This window comes from Alosa pseudoharengus, unplaced genomic scaffold (assembly GCF_046254945.1).
Source record: "Alosa pseudoharengus isolate Yale_2024_CS ecotype anadromous, Long Island Sound unplaced genomic scaffold, YU_APseudo_1.1 YU_APseudo_1.1_scf_9, whole genome shotgun sequence".
NCBI lineage: Eukaryota > Metazoa > Chordata > Actinopteri > Clupeiformes > Clupeidae > Alosa > Alosa pseudoharengus.
Window position 1 is genome coordinate 19,752,700 of NW_027468881.1, and position 22,665 is coordinate 19,775,364.

The 22,665-nt window shown below is 40.6% G+C and overlaps 1 protein-coding gene across 1 annotated transcript in view; it reads left to right on the forward strand.

Moving 5' to 3' along the window:
- Nucleotides 1–638: 638 nt before the first annotated feature.
- The window catches only part of gnai3 (guanine nucleotide binding protein (G protein), alpha inhibiting activity polypeptide 3), a 31,667-nt gene continuing 9,640 nt past the window's right edge, over nucleotides 639–22,665 (forward strand). Inside the window, exons 1-5 of the mRNA XM_076275527.1 lie at nucleotides 639–1,528; nucleotides 15,070–15,112; nucleotides 15,395–15,536; nucleotides 15,801–15,958; nucleotides 17,033–17,161. Of these exons, the coding sequence (XP_076131642.1) occupies nucleotides 1,411–1,528; nucleotides 15,070–15,112; nucleotides 15,395–15,536; nucleotides 15,801–15,958; nucleotides 17,033–17,161 (590 nt within the window). The 5' untranslated portion in view covers nucleotides 639–1,410. The remainder of the gene's footprint in view (nucleotides 1,529–15,069; nucleotides 15,113–15,394; nucleotides 15,537–15,800; nucleotides 15,959–17,032; nucleotides 17,162–22,665) is intronic.

Here is a 22,665-nt window from a genome sequence, read left to right on the forward strand (position 1 = left end):
AAAGACTATGAAGGTAATTCAGAAGGTACTTTATAGACGGTCCCTAAGTAGGTCGGCTGGGAGCAAGTAGACAGGTCATCTGTTTGTACATTGTCTGCAAACACGGGGTGAAACCGGCCACATTAAAAAAAAAAATGAATATCTGTCGAATATCCGAATATCAAATATCAAACTAACTTCACCTCGGTGTGAAACCGTCGCGGGCCTGATAAAAATGTCAGCGAATCAACAATCAGAGAAAACTGCGCTGAGAACGTTGTAGGCAGATATTAGACCTACCTGCTACCTATCATTCCACAGTTGAGTCTTGAAAGATAACATTTCAATTTGGATTAGCTTACGGACATGTCCTTTCCAATTCACGCTAATAAAATGGCATGTTATCTCAGTGGTAATAGTTTGTTAAAACATTTGACATACCTCATTTAAGACACGCGCGAGCGCCCTCTAGGGCCTAAATCTTTTGGAAAACTGGAAGTGGGAGACATGTAGCCGCTAGGGGCGCGTCTAGATTTCTATGCTAGGAGACATGTAGGCTCACAGTCATTCGGTGTCCCTGTTTTATTACAGCTCTTCCCAGTGTTTTTTTTTTTGTTGTTGTTATAATTATTATCACCATAACTGGTAAATTGTCTTGACAAGAAAAGAAAAAACTTACTTTTTAACATTAGGCTGTGTTGAACATAGCCCACATTCCATTTAACTACATTTCCCAGTATCCACTCCGTTTTTCCTCTTTTTTGCAGTTCTGCATTTTTCTTTTACACTAGCAGCAGTAGTCTGAAAGAGCGGGGGTATACGAGGAGCTGTAAGTTAGCCCGAGGATAACACAAAACTTTTTGAACTATTTGAAGCAGATGTACATGAATTACGTATGGACGTTTGGAGTTTCTTGTGTTTTCTTTTACACTCTGGTGTTCTGTTAATTACTTCGTCTTAACGTACTTCAAGTGTTAAAGATTACTAGCTAACAGTGCTAATGAAACTCATGTAACTTAGCTTCTAGCCAGCTAGGATAGCTATCGTTACTTTTTAGGTAAGTATTCATACAAGTCAAACTGCTAGCCAAGTGTTATATGTAGCTCGGAGGTTTGCGACCAAACTCATACAACTAACGCTAGTTTGAATGACAATAGCTCGTTAACAGCCTGCTGTTATATATTTTCTGTTGTTGCTTATTTTGTGTTTGCTCTAAGTGCGTTTGCGGATGGCTTATACATTGTCCATTCTCCCACGTTAGAGAATTGCGTTAAGTGCCAACGCCTTTTTTGTTAAGTCCTGGTTTTCTTTGTTGCGCTGTGTAAGTTGTTGAAGTTTTGACAACAAACGTTAGAACTAAGCGTGTGTTTAGCCAAAGCATTTACTCAATTGCCCGGTTCCAACAAATAGTTTTGTAGACTGGTTTTGAAAATGGGTTGCACACTAAGCGCCGAAGATAAAGCGGCTATGGAGAGGAGTAAAATGATAGACCGCAATCTCCGGGAGGATGAGAAGAAGGCATCCAGAGAAGTTAAACTGCTTCTTCTCGGTGAGTATCGACACAGACATTGCTAAAAGTGAATGGATTAAGTGTTTCCAGCAAAAATAATTCTCGGCTGTCTGTAATGGCCATGTTTGACGGGGACGACAGCTGACTCCCCATATCTTATGTAGTAGGCTACACTTGGCTATGATATCCACTGTAATGCGGTCCATTTAGCCTTGTCCTTGTGGATATGCATACTTTTAACTAGTAGGAAACCAACTAATCGATTAACTAACACATATTGGCATTTTCCTTGTAAGCAGAGTATAGACGTAGGTTACTTCAGTAGGCTACTCTTTGTTGTAAGTGTATGTTTTCCTGGTTAGTTGCGCATTTCATGTAACCAGTTGCCGTCTTGGTTGCACAATTCAGTCTGTTTCTGTGAATAATGGCAAATAGATTGTGGTTAAAAGGACTCATGACTTTATTCACTTTGTTATTATAGCCAACCATTGTTGTTCTGGAATGTGGGCATACTGAGTCAAAACATTTGGGAGAATAGCCTACTTTCCAGGTAGTTAAAACCACTTCGAGGAAAAGGGCAATCGCTATATTTCATGTTTTGTGTTTATATTCTGCTTGTGCCTGATGTTCTTCCTGGTGATCGATGTTAGTGTTGCCATACTTATCTGTATCTAATTATCTCTGTCAGAGAGAATGCTATGTTTTCAGTGCCACTGAAAGGCACCCATTTTTGCCTTTTGCTAATTTGTGGCACCTACAGCGAATTACATTTTTCTGTGGCCGAGTGTAACAACCTCTGCATGACACTTGAGGGAAATGGAGAGAAGTGTACATACAAACTATTTTCCAGACACTGTTCCCTCCATTTGTTGGCGTTGGAACAGAATTTGTTGGGCAAAGCCATGGAGTTTGGCTTTTGCTCTGGATGCATAAAACCACTGTGCTTTGGCGGCAGGAAATCTTTTCAACAGGCTTAATGAAACATGCCCTGCTTCACCATGAATGCGACTCCCAAATAACTGGCTCCTCAAACACTGGCCGAGAGCAGCTCGGGCTTTAGGCTACTGGCCAAAGGCCCCTCCTCATTGGAGGTCTGGCTCATCTTTGTCGGCCTGGACAGCATTGCCTCGTCTGTTTCAGGAAGAACATTTACGAAAGTCGTGGTAAAGTATGTGAAGTCCAGGGAGCCACTTGAAGTCAGTAGCAACAGTGTTATGGTGTTGGCTGATATATTCCCTCTCTCTTCAAGATGTCTGTCATTGAAGTTGCACATCTCAGGCTGGCTGGTGATTCTCCAACCTTTGTGCATGTTAATCCACCACTGATAGCAGTGTGTCTGGCCTTTTAGACAACTGCTTCCACCTCACTGGAATATTTGAATCAGCTGAACTCTCCCTGGTACAATGTTCATCCCATTCCCATATTCAGCCCTTGGTAGCTTGGATTAAATTGACTGAATTGTGTAAACCTATTGCTTCATGATTTCCGTAGTTTTTTTTCTCCCCGACAGGAAATGTCACTGGCTCTACAGATAACTCTGTTTTGGTTTTTATTTCTGTCTATTTCTCCCCTTCATAACAGATTACATGATGCACACAAGTTCTGCTGAAACCAGGATGCTTGATTTGTCAAAACTTATCAAGCAAATTATTGATGTGTCTCTGCTGTATGCCTTTTACATTTTTTGAGGTCTTGACCAGATTGCCAACATGCTTGTGCTCCACCACTTAACTTAACTAACTAAAGTGAGGACACACTGGGCTGAGTGCTATGTGAACTGTTCCTATGGTCAAATCAACCACAGATGTTCATGGAAATGAATGTATTTGTCAGCAGCATTGTCCTAAGTGTAGTCTTCGTGTAGAAACATGCAACAGCAAGCGCTCTGAATTCCACATTTTTAGTCTGGCTTCTGTGTATTTCCTCGTAGTCTGTCGCACATTTTCTGTAGAGGCATTTCTAGCTGGGAAATTTATACCATGAATGTGTGACGGATCTAGTGACCCAATTCAACAATCAGACTCAATCTAACCCTTTAAGTTCTTGTGGCTGTTTACACTCAGCAATTTTAGCCTGTTTGTACACTGAACATTTTCTGTACAGGTGCTGTTGACAGTGGTATGTCTTGCTATGTATAAAGAACCACTCACGCAGTGTCCCGCACTGGTCATTATCAAGGATATAAAACGTCACTCTTTCAAACTGATGAAAAAGAAAATGTGTAGCCTAATGAAATAAATGTGATAATATGGTTTGTAATTTTAAAGGTAAAATATAAAACAACCCAGAGAGCAGGGATTAGGTGGGTTGGTGAGGTAAAATAACTTATGCAATTATCTGCTTGATAGTACACACTTAAATTTAATCATGATACTCCATGATTAAATGGTAATCATGCTACTCCAGTGCATATCACTATTGGTTAAGGGTGAGAATCACAGAGTAACTCACAAAGCGAAACAATACTTTGCCCACAAGATCATGATACAGTGATTTATGCAATACTTAACATATGGAAAAAAGATTAATCTATGATATGTCACATTATCAACGTAAATGAGGAGGAAGAAAAAGGCAAAGAGCTGAAATTATGTGTTTATTCACTGCAATTTACAGCTGAATTCAAGCTGAATTCAAACAGAGTTTTAGGTTAAAATATAAAAATCATTCTACAGTTTGTAAAAGATTACCATCATTTATTTGATAAGTGCCACCACGAGGATACATTATGTAGTGATTATGGGAAGTCAAATTGACAGATGAGTGTAGAATTTCATATTTTAGATAAACAAAACAAAAAGTGATACGATGCGGTGTCAATATTTTGTCCCACCCCAACTATTGGGCAGAAGTTGGTGTTTTAATAAGAATGTTTTTCTCCACTTGTTTATGGGATGCTGTTAATAGTCCTGGATTGTCCTCTTTCATCCTTTATATAGAAGGTTTTTGCACGACTTTCATGTTGTTGGCCCATTGGTTTTAGTCCTGAACTTCAACTATTGGTTTAAGCCTTACTGATATTTTAAATATCTGACAGTGTCACAAATTGATATATGTGCATGGCTGGTCATAAACCTGTAAAACCCTTTGTTGTGACTGTGCATAGTGCCATTTCTCTCCACAAATGAAAAAAAAAAACTTATTAGAAAGGACAGGAGTGTTCTGTATGGTAGTTTTTCTGTATGTTGGGCTCCTTTCATATTCCAAAGTTGTGTACATTCTAATATTCACCTTATTCTGCGCGCATACATGGGGGCGCTAGCTTTGCCCACATTGTCTCCGAACTTCCGTTTGAGCAGTAGCATCCATTGCGATACATTGAGATAGCAGAGCTCTATCGAGATGACGGGCATCATATGTTATGGGTCATCCTAAAGTTAGGAACGTTTATTTAGGATTTTGGTGACTTAAGACATTTCTGTTATACACCTTTCCTATCTGAAGTTAGGAAAACACAGACTTTGGAGCGGCTGTTCTGTAATGACTTTCTAAACTAGTTACCATAGTTACCAAACAGATACGGATTTGCGAGTTTCTCCATGATACAGCGGCCACTGCCGCATATCGTCTACCCACTCCATAGGGGTGAATAGCCTTGGGTAGCGAAGTACAATTGCAAATCTGACCTCCTGATGGCATTTGTCGTTTTCCTCCCAAGATAGCCTCTCTATCCTCTTCTGCTGTGTTATCCCAATGAAGCTAACTAGACGTAGCTAACCGACCGGAAGTTTAAAGACAATGTGGAATTTTAAAAAATGGGCGGGGCTGAATAAGGTGAATAATAGTTGATGGAATTAGAATGTTGCAGCAGTTATTCAGATTTATCACCCGGAGAGAAGAAATACTCTTTTCTGATTGGCTGGTGGGGTGGCTATTAATTCTGAATAACAGGACACCGTTCCATCAATGCTTATGAATGGTAACTATAACAACCATAGTAGGACGACGGTTGCAGCGCTCTAGAATCTTTGGTTGCAGGCTTCGCAACAATGGAATCAACTGTAAACAAGCTAACTGTCCATGCTAAAGTTGTAGCCTACAACAAGCTGAACTAGTGAGCTTCTTTTTAAACGGAACCGTGTGTTTCCTTTGCTTTACAGTGGCAACCGGGTGATAAGCGGGATAACGGCCTTCGAGGTGTGTCCTGTTATACGGAATTAATGGACTCAGTCGGCCTTGTCAACCACACGGAGATTCTATTCATGTGCGTGTGTGTCGTTCACACATATGTCAGCATAAGGTCCGCAGGTTAGCATCATATCTGAATCACCCGAAGGGTCGGACCTCCATTTGACAAAGCTCTGCATATACTCTGGAGATTATATCTGAAAGCAGCTTATAATATCTTGTATAACAGCGGAATCTAAACTTCTTGCTTCTCTAGCAGCAGCCCTTTTGTCAACCAAAATCAACTCAAGCATGCTTAGGTAACGTGAATGACTATGTTAGTGTTGCTCATCTGTCTATCGTTGTATATAGCCCACACAGCCAGAGCTTTGGGCTGGCTTCCAGTCTACAGTGTGTCATGACTAGGGTTGCACAATTCTGGGAATTTTAAAGTGGGAAACCTTCTATAGAAATTAACACATTTGCAGGTTGGCCTGTAACAGGGGACTTAAATGTAGTTAAAAAACAAATATGCTGAAGCATACTCTTGGTAAAACCAATGCAGATTTTAAATGCAGTTGTTTATTCAATTCCAAAGAAAATGCATGTCCATATTCCACTGGCACCATTAGCGCAGCCATTGGTTATGTTGAACAGCACTGCTAACTGTACCCCCCTGACTGTCATCATATAAAGGCCGCCCCATGCCGGATAAGTGGTTGTGATTGGTTCCTGGGTTTTTGGTGATTCGGAGATCAACTTCAATAGTCTCTGGACGGACTTGCAGTGAAAATTTAAGTTAGCTAACCGGTTCATCTGTGTTCACCCAAGTTAACAGCACACTACTCGCAACAGGGCTATTGAGGAACACCCCACACACACACACACACACACACACACACAAACACATACACACACATAGGGCTGCAGATATCGATTCTTTTTGTAATCGATTAATCTAGCACTTTATCGATCAATTAATCGATTAATCGGATAATTTTTCTTTTGCATTTTTAAACAACCAAAACACATAATGCATAACGAAAATGACATAGCTGTAAAATGATCAAGCAATTGGCCCAGAGGTATTTATTCTAACTCCAAGATTAGGCTACAAAACTAAGCCCATTTATTGCAATTTACCCATTTAGTGTTTTTAAGTGCCAGTGCCATCAATTAAATAATGTTCAAAATGCTCTCTGTAAAATTGCAGCCTCTTGTGCATGACTTAGCTGGGCGAACAAAGCTGTCCATACTATGTTGTGAAGTGCTGGGAGGGAGAAGAGGGAAAGCAATTTAATGTATTAATATGTAGCCTACAACAAGTTTCATGCTGTAATCTAGACCTGTAATCTATATCTGTTTTATGTAGATTTCTACACCTGCAGCATTTACCATTAGGCTACTAACAAATAATTGTACCATTAGGCTACTAAAACATAGCCTACCATTAGGCTACTAACAAATAATTTTACCATTAGGCTACTAAAAAATCATTTCTGGGGTGAGCCTATTTGCTATGGTAACCTAGCAACCTGTGTGTGTGTGTGTGTGTGCACGCGTGCGGTGCGTGAGGAAAGATGAGGGTGCATGCATGTGTGTGAGGGGTTCTTTTTTAGGCATACTGTCTTGCAATTGAACGTGAATAAGTTTACTTACTTAAAAACATCAAAGCTAAACAAGCCATCACGACATCGCTACAAATACAGTATGTGATTAAAATCAGCCAACATCAATGTAGGCTATAGGCTACATAGATAGATGATAGACAGGCTAGATAGATTGATAAATAGCCTAGCCTACTTTATTGACGCTTGGTGAAACAGCATGGAGTGGATATTTAGGTTCAGATGCTTGTTCTTTTCCTTTTTGAGTATGTAATGATCCCAAAACTTTACTTGAAAACTTTAGACATTCTCTGCCATTTATGGATATCTTGACTCCGCCATCGCGCCAGCTAAATTCAGAATGTATCACAATTCACGCGCTAGTGGTGTGCTTCCTGAACAACGGTCCGTGTGGAACAATCAGATCCCTGCGCGTATAGTGCGCGTCATAGGAATTTAACGAGGCTTCGAGGCAGGGTTTTTGCCTCGAGTAATTTTTGTAATCGAGTTATTCGAGTAACTCGATGAATCGTTTCAGCCCTACACACACACACAACCCGTATGCACTGTGCATTCCTTTATGACAGATCATTTTAAGAATCCTGCACACTACTGCAGGATAATTGAAGCCACACAACTGTATTTTAAAACTTAGTTTTGGTATTACTGGGGTAAATATATTTGATCTATGGTATTAAAGGTTGACTAGCAAATACTAGGCTATGTTTGCTAATGTGAATGTGTTCATATAGTAGCTTGTTTGTCAGTGAATCAGATATGCTAAGCTAGCTAACACCATTTCATTGACTATTTATTATTGCAAATTGTAAAAAAAGAAAATGTACTGGAAATGTTCCACCCCTTTGCAGCCATAGTCATGACCAGTAGTGTAAAGATAGCCAGAGTTATTTTCACATTTGATCAGAAGGATGGATAGGCTCTGTATGGTTTTGAGATCTTCTTGTATGACTGGGGAAGAAGCTAGCTTCATGTTACATTATGATCATGTATTAGGTGTTCGAGGGGTTGTATGTAGGTATAGGCTAAAGCAGGGGATTCCCTAAAAAATACCATCTGTTGGCAGTGCACACATGACTATTACAGCTAACGATACATTAGACAGGTTGTTCATACTAGGAATGTGAGTCATGGATGATCTTAACCTATGATGCTTACTTGTCTAAAGCCTTTACTGAGGTCTTCTAAGATTACTGGCCCTAACCTTTGTTAGGATTGTTCAAGTTTCACTATGACGTCGAGTCGTGTGTGAATGGTGCCTTGTTTAATATCCTTGATATTTTTTTTGAGTGGTTAAGTAATGCATTATTTATCATGTAATTGTCTATAAACTGGAAAGTTGCTATGTTTTTTGCATAAAGTCTCACAATCATTTGCTCATCTGCTCTCCTATGGGACAATTGTTGGAAAGCAAATTGACCTGGCTTGGAGTGCGTGTTGGAGGGGGATGAAAATGATTCTAACCAAGGATGTGTTAAGGACATAAAAAAGTAGGTGCTGGCACACAAAGTCATCAATTCAGCAATTCTCCCATTACCACAGTGAGGGTCTCACATGAAAATGCTGGCCTGGCTCTGCTTTCAGTTATTTCAGCTGCCACAGTTAGTAGACAAGGTCCTTGGATGAAGACTTTACTGTTTTGCCATGGTCAAGACATTGAAACAATTCTGTTAAGGTGGTTTAAAGACCATCAAGGAGCTTTCCATCTCTGTGGTCTCTTGTGCATGAGAGGGGCTAGCAGGGCAGTTGGTTAGAATTTCTTTGTTCTAGAGCAGCCTTTCAGGAGGGTATAACAGTACATGGTTGTCTTGAAACCTCAGAGAAAACACATCAGGTCTGATGAATCATCTTAATGTATCGTAAAACATTAACGTAAAAGCGATAATGTCAGAATATGTTTGCGTTTTTAAATTATAATTATTTTACAATTTTCATATATTGCGTTTTCTATTTTCATATTAACGGATTAGTACAGTTGTGCTCATAAGTTTACATACCCTGTACATACACATGCTAAAGTTGACTAAAAAGAGGAATAATAAAAAAATTATCTTTTGGGAATTGATCTTAAAGGAACACGCCACCCAATGTCAGTAGTAATATATGTTCTTACCTTAACTTTCACGAGTTGAGTCATACCTCTCCCGTGTCGGTACGTGCACTCAAACGCTCTGGTGCGCGACCGAATGTGTTAGCATGTTGCTATGCTAGCGGGCTCAGACGTAGCCATAGAGGTAGGAAGATGGCAGTAATCAAAAACATCCACGTTTTCCCTACTTAAATACAGTTGCACGAGTAGTTGATAAAAATGTGTAAGGTCATACAACATGAAACGTGGCGAATTTCCAAGCGAATAAACAGGAGAACTACAATGTGTGGCGCAATAGCACTTGGGAGTACTTCGACCTAGCGTAGTAATATTAATAAACACCTAATTGTAGATCCCAGCCATGCTTTCTGCCGTTTGCAGCAAGCGGAATTCTATGAAACATGAAATCACTATAATACTTCTGCTTGTTATCACAACCCTTCACAATGCATGTTATAACCATGATTGTTCACAATCTACTTTACATACATACCTGCTACTTTGCTAAGTCAGCTCAAACTAACGGCAGCAGGGCAGGTTGTCTCTATTTACGGAAATGACTGTGTGTACCTCGGAGGCAGAGGCTGAGGGGTCGGCTGAACTGGATCTACAATTAGGTGTTAATTAATATTACTACGCTAGGTCGAAGTACTCCCAAGTGCTATTGCGCCACACATTGTAGTTCTCCTGTTTATTCGCTTGGAAAATCGCCACGTTTCATGTTGTGTGACCTTACACATTTTTATCAACTACTCGTGCAACTGTATTTAAGTAGGGAAAACGTGGATGTTTTTGATTACTGCTATCTTCCTACCTCTATGGCTACGTCTGAGCCCGCTAGCATAGCAACATGCTAACACATTCGGTCGCGCACCAGAGCGTTTGAGTGCACGTACCGACACGGGAGAGGTATGACTCAACTCGTGAAAGTTAAGGTAAGAACATATATTACTACTGACATTGGGTGGCGTGTTCCTTTAATGCCTTAATTAAAACAATGAGGAGAATCCAACCGTCAAGGAAACCAATTTGTGAATGAATAATGTATCGTAAATAAATAAATGTTCTTCCTTAAAATACAGGGGCCATAAGTATATATACCCCTATGTTAAATTCCCATAGAGGCAGGCAGATTTTTATTTTTAAAAGCCAGTTATTTCATGAATCCGGGATACTATGCACCCTGATAAAGTTTCCTTAGCCTTTAGAATTAAAATAGACCCACATCATCACACCTTTCACCATACCTAGAGATTGGCTTGGTTTTGTTTCAGTTAGCCTTATAGCTGGTTTGATTTGCATTGAGAGATGATCTTATGGAAAGTACCCCATGCCAATCGTGAGATATGGTAAAGGGTAGATATCTTGACATTGCATTTTTTTTCTATACATTTTTGTAGCAATCCCCTTCTCGTGTTATATTGCTGCAATATACAATTTATTTTTCTGACCTGGCAGCAAAATGTTTCAGCTTCATTGATACGTTTTGTGAGAGTACTAGCACAAAGATAACATAAACCATATATGGGTCATTCCACGCCAACTCAGCCACCCATGTACATGACACCTCTCAGATTTTGCTGAAAAGCGATGAAAATATGCCTTATGTTACCAAACAAGGGAATCTGAAGTTTCAGGTCAATATCTCAAACGGTTTGCCCGTGGCGTCCATTTGAATTTCGGGTGCCACGGCCGTAATTGACACATTGGAATTTCACATTTCATCTTTTGCCATTTTTGGAAGCCCATAACGTCTGTTCTAATAGTGGTGGAAGGCTGGAAACTGGTGTGGTAGTTCATTGTAGTCTGTACTACACAATTCTGGAGGCAGAATCTACATTCCTTACTGTTTGGGTGAGAGGTGGGTCACCAAAGTCCTAAGAAATGTTGACGGCATGTGTGATTTTTCACTTTTTGGGTGGCCTTAGCACCACAATTAATGATCATATTTTTTCTAAACCGGATTATTTGTTATATGTGGGAACCTTGCTATTGCCAAAATGAATTTGAAAGGTATGGTACCACTGGCGGGGGTTTTATGGGGGTCCAAAAACCCTCTCCGGCAGAGGTGATTTTTTTGGAACCCCATATTTGGACCCCCAAATGACCATGTGGGAACTTGATGATCCTAATGGGATTTATACCAGATAAAGATACATATTTGTTCTTTCTTTTAATGAAATAACATTTTTGACTATGAAGCTCCATAATATGAATTTTATTCTTCATAATGCACCATTTTGGACATTGTTTCCAGAAGTCTGGAATGTAGATCAGGGAGAATTTAGTGATGATAAAGCATGAAAATAGTGGAAATAACTTAGTATTATGCTCAGTGATGGCAAACAATTAAATACTGAGACTGTCACGGATTAACCCCTTATCCCCCATGAAAGAGACCCGCCATCAAACTTTTAAAGAACTAAATAACAAGAATGTTACATAGTGTAAGAACTAAATAACAAGAATGTTACATAGTGTAAGAGTTTTTCCTTGCCGCTGTCACTCTCCAAATAAAATTGAATTGAAAATTAAATTGAATAGTGTCTTTAACTATTATCCAAGAAATTGTGGAAGCAGTGGCATAATTTTGTCATGGTCCTTTTGGTCAAGTTTGTATTGGCGAGCACTGCGTCCATAGATGTCTGGCACACTGACACAACAAATGATATGTTGGAATGGCACCCAACAGGGGATCTGTCTTTGGTCCTATGGTCATGTGAGGATGTTGTTGACACACTTCATGAATTTCACCAAAAACGTCACCATGTTTATCTGGATGTTCAACAATGTTTCCAATGAACCAGTCATCATCATAGATACAGGCAATGTATTTTCCTGGCTGGAAAATTGAGTTTTGTAGCCGGTCTGACTGCGAGTGTTCTGCCTCCGGGTGTTCTGTATCCAAGTGTTCTGAATCCGATCGTTGTCCGGCATCGACATCTGTGAATATTGTATCCTGTGATATTTTCATCTGTATATTATTTTTGAAAATTGTTATCAAGCAATGATGCGATCGTGTTCCACTGATCGTTTTGTCTGAGGCGTAACTCTCCAATTCAAATGTTTCCTCATGTTTTTTAATATCTTCTGCACTAACAAAGAAGAATGAAATGTTCTTAGCAACAAAACTCAATTTTCCAGCCAGGAAAATACAATTTGTGAAATTCATGAAGTGTGTCAACAACATCCTCACATGGCCATCGGACCCAAGACAGATCCCCTGTTGAGTGCCATTCCAACATATAATTTGTTGTGTCAGTGTGCCAGACATCTATGGACGCAGTGCTCGCCAATACAAACTTGATCAAAAGGACCATGACAAAATTATGCCACTGCTTCCACAATTTCTTGGATAATAGTTAAAGACACTATTCAATTTAATTTTCCATTTTATTTGGAGAGTTACAGGGGCAAGGAAAAACAATTTTTTATTTGTAGTGTTCTTACATTATGTAACATTCTTGTTATTTAGTTCTTTAAAAGTTTGATGGCGGGTCTCTTTCATGGGGGATAAGGGGTTAATCCGTGACAGTCTCAGTATTTAATTGTTTGCCATCACTGAGCATAATACTAAGTTATTTCCACTATTTTCATGCTTTATCATCACTAAATTCTCTCTGATCTACATTCCAGACTTCTGGAAACAATGTCCAAAATGGTGCATTATGAAGAATAAAATTCATATTATGGAGCTTCATAGTCAAAAATTTTCTTTCATTAAAAGAAAGAACAAATGAATTTCCCCTGGGGATCAATAAAGTATCTATCTATCTATCTATCTATCTATCTATCTATCTAAATATGTATCTTTATATGGTATAAATCCCATTAGGATCATCAAGTGCCCACATGGTCATTTGGGGGTCCAAATATGGGGTTCTAAAAGAGTCACCTCTGCCGGAGAGGGTTTTTGGACCCCCATAAAACTCCCGCCAGAGGTACCATACCCTTCAAATTCATTTTGGCAAGAGCAAGGTTCCCACATATAACAAATTATCCTGTTTAGAATAAATATGATCATTAATTGTGGTGCTAAGGCCACCCAAAAAGTGAAAAATCACACATGCCGTCAACATTTTTTAGGACTTGAACCACCTCTCACCCAAACAGTAAGGAATGTTGATTCTGCCTCCAGAATTGTGTAGTACAGACTACAATGAACTACCACACCAGTTTCCAGCCTTCTACCACTATTAGAAATGTGAAATTCCAATGTGTCAATTACGGCCGTGGCACCCGAAATTCAAATGGACGCCACGGGCAAACCATTTGAGATATTGACCTGAAACTTCAGATTCCCTCGTTTGGTAACATAAGGCATATTTTCACCGCTTTCAGTGGATGAGCGAAGAGAAAGTCAAATTTTGACAAACACCATGGGACTGCCAACGCTGGTTCTAGGGTGGTCATAATAAATAGTTAACAAAGCTAAACGTGGACTGTGCTTTAGCAGCAGTGCTTGATCATCGGGTTGTAATCTGGGTGTTGGCTAGGAACGATGACTTTCGCAACAGAGATCACCTTCCTGTTTCAGTTTATGACGTTTTAGGGAACCAGCTGTGTTATGATAGATGGCCATTGAAAGGCCATCTTATGTCTGTTGTATTCAGATACTGGCGAGTGATCCTGTGTTAATCTATTGTTGACAAGTAAATGTCTTAATTGTTCATATGAAAATATGTCAGTTTGATGCTAGTGTAGCAGATTGTAAAGTCTTAGGCTACCAACCATGTCTCCAACTCTGGTTTCATTAATGTTGAGTAAGAGGTGTCATTGCACTCAACTAAGATTGCTGCCCTTTTACTTTACGTGAGGAAATGTGTTGTGTGTTCTCAGTGTGAAACACGGAACTGGCTTCAGAGCTGACACAGACGGATAGCTGTTGTGTGGTAGCCTAGTTGGTGAGTGAAGTTGGTGTAGATGGCGATAGGGTCTGTGGCTGCACTGTTGTGGAATGGAAACCAGTCGACTGATCAGATGCTCTGTGGGTTCCTCTCAGCTTAGAGTCTGACCAGGTTCCCACCTGACTGGAGGAGGGGTTTGACTGTGCTCCTTCAGGCTGTGTTTCTGTGTCTGTAAGTGTGAGAGTGTGTGTGTGAGTGAGAGAAATTTTCCGCATGATCATCCCCATGTCTATCAGTAAAACCCACACATTGCTATAAATATAGGCCAGTGAGCCAGCAGGGCTTTAGAACTAAACTGTGAATTCTCTCAGTCTTCAAAATATAAGCTGCTGCTGACGACTCTAAATCGCAGGCTGGTGGAGTCTCTGTGTGGATGTCCCTGTCACTGAATAATGGAGCACGCACTGCACTGCATTGATGGGATGTGATGTGAGCTGTCTGGCCAAACTGCAATGTATATATCGGGCATTTTTTTAGGATTGTTAGCTACATGCAATCTATGTAGTAATGCTGTGTATAAATAAGCCACCCATCCTCCTTGTCTGCCAGTCGGCTGGTGCTCTTTCAGCTCTTTGCTGGAGAGCAGCAAGTCCCTAGGTGGTGACATCAGGCCAACCTTTCATCTTCATGGCATTTAATCACCCATAATGATAATCAGGACTTCAAATAGAAAGACTCCTGTCTTTGTTCATGCCGGGCTCATGATGTTTGAGGGAGGAATTGAAAAATTCTATTCAGCGTGTATGATCCCGCTCCGAGATCTGTGATTGGTCAGTTGAGCGATGCGACTTGATTTGGTTCTATTATTGGCCTCGGAGGTGACGGCAATGCTCTTTTCTTTCCTTTTCTCAGGTGCTGGAGAGTCAGGGAAGAGCACAATAGTGAAACAGATGAAGTAAGTTATTTTGAGCAATGACCTAACCACAGCTTTACAGCTGCATCAGCAGCTGCTTCACTTCAAAGACCTCTAGAATCTCAATATGAGAGTTCAAGACACAACCAACCAGCCTCAGTCGATCAGTGAAATTTCAAATATTTTAACCAGAGATTATCTTAAAATGTACTCGGTGATTACAAATATCCAAAAGGAAGCATTTTTTTCTGCATTAGTATTTAGGCTAAAACACTTCAAACTATGAGAGTTTTTATCCTGATCCTGTTCCTTTTGTCTTCCAAGGATTATTCATGAAGACGGTTACTCAGAGGACGAGTGTAAGCAGTACAAGGTGGTTGTGTACAGCAATACCATCCAGTCCATCATTGCCATCATCAGGGCCATGGGACGGCTGAAGATCGACTTCGGAGACCCCGCCAGAGCAGTAGGTGTCTCAGTCAGAGATTGACCTTTGACCTTAGAAAGCATGTTCAGAAAAAACGGAATCAGAAATCACCACAGGCATGTTTACCCCCATACTGAGCAGTTTTCTACAGGAAGGAAGACGAGCTACTCCATCAGGCCTTTAAGCTGAATAATGCAAAGTGTCTGAAGCCCTGACACGTTTACCCGATCATATATTTCTGTGTCTCTCATGGTCACACGTTTCTCTGACTTTGTTATCATTGCACTTCTCCTGTTTTTCCAGGACGATGCAAGGCAGCTGTTTGTGTTAGCCGGCTCCGCTGAGGAAGGGGTGATGACTGCGGAGCTGGCCGGCGTCATCCGCAGGCTGTGGAAGGATGGTGGCGTCCAGAACTGCTTCGGCCGTTCCAGAGAGTACCAGCTTAACGACTCAGCGTCCTAGTAAGACCCAAGGCAGGACGCCCCAGTGTGGGTCGGCAGGGTCCATGAGGCAGTCATCTGCTGGGAAACCAATGGAGGCTGGTCTGTGTAGTTTACTTGGTAGCTGACAGAGCTCCAGTGCTGTGGTTTATGGTTTTGGGGTGGGGCTTTGGAGAAGAACAAGATTGATCTTGCATTCTTAGTTCATGCTTAAACTTGTTAAGAATGTTTTACCCCACTTGGAGGAGTGTCACTGAAAAGGATATCTGTTTTTAGTCGGATCATCTGTTGAGTGATGAAATTCTAAACCTGTATACAACAGAGAATTAGACTCGTTGGTTTACATTGTGGGATTATTCAGTGAAATTTGTTGTTTGTACAATGCCTTATGGGAAAGGGAAAGTCAATGGCCTTTTCCCAGTCTTTCATATGTGACCACATGGCATTTAGACAAGATGGGGGGGGGGGGGGGGGGATGGGGCTCTGCTGTCGCAAATGTGTGTGAGAGGGCAGGGTAAGGCAAGTGAGTGGAGATGGGAGGTGGGGGCTGTTATTTAGGAAACAGAGGAGGCGTGCTGGGCTGCCACTTGGCCGGCCCAACGAGTCGCGGCTCACCCCGCCATGTTTACACTCAACCTGGGAGATATAGAAAAATATCAACCCATATTTCCATCACAGTCCCAGAGTCATTTTTCAGGCTTCACCATCATGGTTATTGAATGTGGCAATCAGATTTAGATTCAGATACGTCACATACACACGTGTGTACAACGGGTAGTGAAATGTAAGCCTGGTTAACTCCATGGCTGTAAAATGGAAAATAATATAAATTAAACGGATAAAAGATTAAAAGCAGTAGTTATTAAAGATTAAATTAAATAGTAAAATGAGATGATTTCTTGTTGGTAAGTTTGCTGTATTTTACACTGCTCTCAGAGGAGCATGATTGTGATTTAGCCAATTCCACTGTGCCATGCTTGTAAAAACCTGTTTAGTTTATCAGTTACTTGCCAGCTGGTCATGCCTGTGCTTGGCCAGTAGATTTTAGATAACTTTAATGGCTATGTGTTCTGAAACACACTCTATCTCTTGTAGTTACCTGAATGACCTGGACAGGATATCTCAGCAGAATTACATTCCTACTCAGCAAGATGTGTTGAGGACTCGAGTGAAGACCACCGGCATCGTTGAGACGCACTTCACTTTCAAGGAGCTGTACTTCAAGTGAGCATCCCCCTCATACGCATCTTGAGTCCCTCAAGGGTTTGGGCTGAACTGCAGTACTAGTGCTATACATCTCCTTTGTTCACACATCACTCACAGCTGCACTCAAGCACCAGTCAAGCATATCAGCCATTCACAGAAATACAGATTCTTTGCTCTGACTTAAAAAAATACTATCTATACAGAAGTAGCATCTGCCTTAGGATCACATGGGTGACTCTTCTTGACAGTTGGTTCAAGAGAGCTCAGAGGTTGGGCTGATTCTCAGTCTACATAAGTTATGCCAACGCAAATGCATGGAGATACGCAAGGAGGGTTTGCAAGTTTTAAACGTGAGTGCCATGTCATGTCTCTGATGAGGGCAAGACATCCATGTAGCTTGTGTAGACTTCGAAAGGGCTTCTCAATATGTGCATAAGCCTGGCGCTGTCAACTATGTCCACGTAGCTTTATATAGACTATAGACCGTTTCAATCTGTTCCTAGAGAGTTTCTGGTTAAAGCGTTCAACACCAACACAAATACTTAGCGTAATGTTCTACAAAATGTTGACTAAAACTTGTTTTTAAAATGTTTGTTGGTCTCCAAGTTACCATCAGCTCAGTGTTGTATTCTGTGCCACCGGAAATGCCTTAGGAACGCACCTGTTTGCTTATGCAATTTAAAGGGTCGCACCAGGATCTTGGTTTGGAGGGTTTGTTGTGATTTGTTGTGATTGTTTTGGCAAAAAGTCACTGAATTGGTTGTTAGAATTGTGCTTAAAATTGTGGTGAATTGGAGTGTGTTACTGGAGAAATGTCTAAAAATTGCCATCCCACCTGGACCATGTTAGGGTTTGTTGCTGCCAAAAGTGACGGAATATGCTAAGGGAATTCTAAAAAATGTGGCTAATTTAAAAAGTTATTTGGATGATAGAAGAAATTCCCTGGCATTGTTTTTGTGATAATATTGTAGTAATAACAGAAAATTGCAACCGGTAATTGTACTTGCGGGAAATCCTGAAGGGTCTGTTCATGGCCACCCAGCAGGGATCATCACAGTGGTGTCCTACATTTCCATATACAGTGCCTATAAAAAGTATTCACCCACCTTGGATATTTCCCCTTTTACTGCTTTTATAAATGGAATCTTGATCAATTAAAAAAAATCCCCTCTTTAATGTCAAAGTGAAAGCAGATTTCTACAAAGTAAAGTTAATCAATTCAAAATACGGATCTAGAAAAAATGAAGAGACCTCTACACATTTTTCTGATGTCATCCTACATTCGAATGAGTTGACAGTCATATTCAAAATTAAGAGACCACTGGAAATTTGAATATGACCGTTAATATATAATGCAAACTAAGCCATTGAATAAACATCAACTTCAAGTCAGCATTTAGTGGATACGCCTTTGGCCGCAATTATGGATCCTGCATGGATAGGTCTCAAATAGGCTTGCACATCTGGATACTGCAATGTTACTCCAATTTGTTGTTACAAAACAGCACCAATTTGGAATCGAGCGATTCTAGCGATTATTTCATCGAGTAATCGGATAAAAAATTATTTTGCATTATTAAGTGTAATTTATTAATATGCACACAACTAATGTCATGCTGTAAACTAGCCCTAGTCATTTCAAAGTAAATTAATATAGTATATTAATAATCTGTTTTTTGTAGATTTGTGCATCTGCAGCATTTACCATTACCGGTACTACCAAATAACCTCCCTTAGAAAAAATAGTTTTTTTTTTTTGTAGTACAATGCAATTATACTACAGTAGTATTTTCATGTCCAAAATACTGCATTTCTGCAGTAAAGTACAGTAGGCTATTATGCTGTACTATGCAGTTCTTTCGTGTCATACTGTATTTCCAGTATAAGAACTGCAGTTTTGATACTTGAAGTAATACAGTTTTTTTTGTTTTTTTTAAGGGCTATAATATTTAGGTCTGGGGTAGGCCTATTTGGTGAGGTAGCCTAGAAATCTAGACGCACCCTAGCGGCGGCAAATTAATTTGCTCAGCCTGTACGTCTAGTATCGAACCATAGGGATTTCTATTGGCTTAACACCGTGGATGTTCTCCAATCACAGCGCTCTATTTCGTTAGAGAGTCTTAAGGCGGGCTTAACAGGATAACGACATCCTGCGACGGTGAACAACAAGGAAGGTGGCTATGGCGAACGAAGAGCGGTTGTTTGAATCGGCGTTGGCGTCAACTTTGGAGGAGTTGGACTTGTGCTTTTCTTTGAAAGTTGAGCAACACAATGCACTTAAGTCATTCCTTTCGAAGAAGGATGTATTTGCCGTTTTGCCGACCGGATACGGATATGGTCGTAGCGCTGGCCTATTGCATGCCTAGGCAGTTTGAAAGACAATTCTCTGCCCGCCCCTTGGATTAAGCGAGGTGAATGATTCGATGCCAGACTATACATTTCAATGATATAGGATGGCCCGCCAGGCTACTAACCCAGTGTTTCTCAAACTTTTTTTCTGGGGACCCACTTTTTAAAAATGACAGACTATCGCGACCCAACCTGTGACTGTGGTAGTTAACAAACTAGATCAGTGGTTCTCAAACCTTTTCTTTCATTCCCCACTTTGATCAAGGGGGCATTCTCGAGCCCCACCTGTCCCTCATCGCTCTAAGAAAGTGGTAGGTCAAGCTTAAAATTGTCAAATTTATTGAAATAATGACAAGTTCTAAATATATCCTCTTCAACAGAGTTAAAATCAGCTGGTGCTGCAGATATAATATAAATAAATACATAACACACATATTTCTGTTTTCCAGCAACATATTAGGAAGCATAGGCCATTTTACAGCATTGTACAATATATTCAATGAAATACCAACATGCTGCATTAAATGGATCCATAATCCAGTCATACTGAGCACTGCTGGTTGGGAAATATTTTTGAAATAAACTTTGCAGGGATGTGATGTAGGCCTACTGTTTAATACATGGGATAAAAAAAGTGTCTCCCAATCAGACGTTTCAGCGATTTCGGAAAAGGCATAATACTGTCGCGATCGAGGTGCCTGTCCCATAGCCTACTCAAGTTTTTTTGGTGAATGCAGTAATCTTATTTGCTAGGTGAGGTAGGTAGGTGCTTGTCTTTGCCTTGTAACTGGACATTTAACTCAAATGTATCGCTAAGATATATCAAATATATCTTAAAAAAGATAGGCCAGCTTCGTCAAGAAATGTTCATTAGTGAACGTGCTTGCAGATTCAAACATGCGCTCTTCCTCCAAGAAGAGGCGACTCGGAGCTCAAACACGCGCGACAGCACTTTACCTCGGGATAGCTACCTTGCCTCGCTGTGAAACAGTACAGCCTTTTGGTCAGCTACCATCTCTTCGCAAAGTGCGGAGAATAGACGCGCTTTTAAGGGCCTGGTTTTGATGAAATTCACCACTCTCACAACAACGTTCAAAATCTCATGTAGGTCGGGACTAACTAAGCTGCCTTGACACGAGCGCTTCCCTGTGAAAAAGACAGTGCGTCCATTGCGCATCGGGGGCTACCTGGGCCCAGGCTACAGATAAAAAAATAAATAAAAAAACTCCTGTTTTTCACGTCAGTTCACGCTCCACCTGGCATGTCTCCGCGACCCAGTAGTGCAGTGTTTCCCAAACTTTTTTTCTGGGGACCCACTTTTTAAAAATGACAGACCATCGCGACCCATTTCACTTCAAATCTACCCTGCAACCACCAATATTGTTTTAGGCCACAGGTTCTCCAACTTTTCTATGCCTCCCCCAACCATACATTGCTATAGGATCTAGATAGATAGATCCTGCTTTGAACACGGTTGTGTTGCATTTTGAGCACCTACTACAATGGAAATGACTACTACATCATTCGTCATAGTAACCTGTATTTCTAAAAAAAATGTTGTAGGCTACGTCGCGTTGCAGACAAATGGGTCCATAACACTGTGGACGTCTATTCCGATGTAAACAGCAGATAACTCAAGTCGTTATATTGTATTGTTGTATTATATTATATTGTATAGTCGTTATATCAGAACAAGAGGTTTTTGCGTAATAGCCGGAAGAATGCGCCTATACTTTGGAGTTAGCGAGGTAGAAAACGAGAGGAATATTGTTTAAAATGTCCATTTAAATTGTAGCCTAATATAATGCACTGTTGTGCATTTTAAATCAGAAATAAGAATGTGAGGAGGTTGCTATTAACTTTAAAGATTGCATCTACAATCGAAACTATCTACATGCAAATTGAATGGCCTTATTTCCGGGATGTCTGCTTTAGTTGACAGCACGGTCACTAGATTTTAATCGGTAAAGTTGAGGAGCTGGTATCTGTTAATGTTCGCGCAAATAGGCGGATTCATGTCGCTTGCCGTTTGCAACTGCGAGGTAGCCTACATTGCAGGCGTCCCACAGAACGGTTTCATTTTGAGAGGTAGATATCCATGCTTTGGCACCCCCTCTGCGATACGTTCATCCCCCATTTTCATGCGCCAGTTTCATGAGCTTTTATGACAAAGCCGTGACTGTGGTAGTTAACAAACTACACCCTAATAGAAGACTGTTAGCTTTCCTGGTATAAAATGACAAATGGTTGATTTGGCCTATAACACAACATAAATTGTGCTGGCGACCCAAATAAAATCTCCTGCGACCCACAGTTTGAGAAACGCTGGCCTAACCTAACAGTGTGTATGTGTGTGCGTGTGCATGATGTGCGCACGAGAGAGAGAAGGAAAGAGACGAGATGAGTTTTTTTGGTGTATTGCTTACAATTTTACATGAATTTGTTTACTACTTAACCCATTCGTGCTGGATGCTGCACGACACAACATTCTATCTCCCGCCTGTTGCTGCATAGCGCAACATTGACATTGAAAATGTATTCATGTGAATATTCAAATGAAAGATACGTTAAACTTAGCATATATCATCACAGGTAACAATTTACCTGTTACCTGCTTTTTTTAATATTCCAACCATTTAACCTATTAAAAACCTGTGAATTCAAACACACTCAACACCTTACCTAGCCTGACAAGCCAGACCCACATCAAGATGTAGGGTTTGGGAACTTACCATTGGCAATGCTCAATCCGAGGGGCGGGATAAACGGTTGTCCTTCAAATTTCTTTAGCACGCAATAGGATAGCGCTACAACTCAGGAGTCCCATGCATTTTCCCACCAGCAGAGCTAGTTGATCAAACTTTTGCCAATTTAAAAAAAGCTTAACTCGAGTCGCGATTCAAAGACCGCTGTTTCAGCTCGCAAGCCAACGGAGAGTTGCTAGACTACCCTGGCTGCAAATTACATTTGCTGCTGCTAGGGTGCGTCTAGATTTCTAGGCTACACCTTACCATCTATTGATGTCATTGTGGTTCATTTTTTCTGTTAAAGATTGACATAGAGGCAATAGGACTGGTTGCCTTTGTCGGTGTCCTTTGCTCTGTAAACTTGCACAGGTAAACTTGCTCATCTTTACTTGCGTACAACTTCACACCAGGGCTTCACACCAGAGC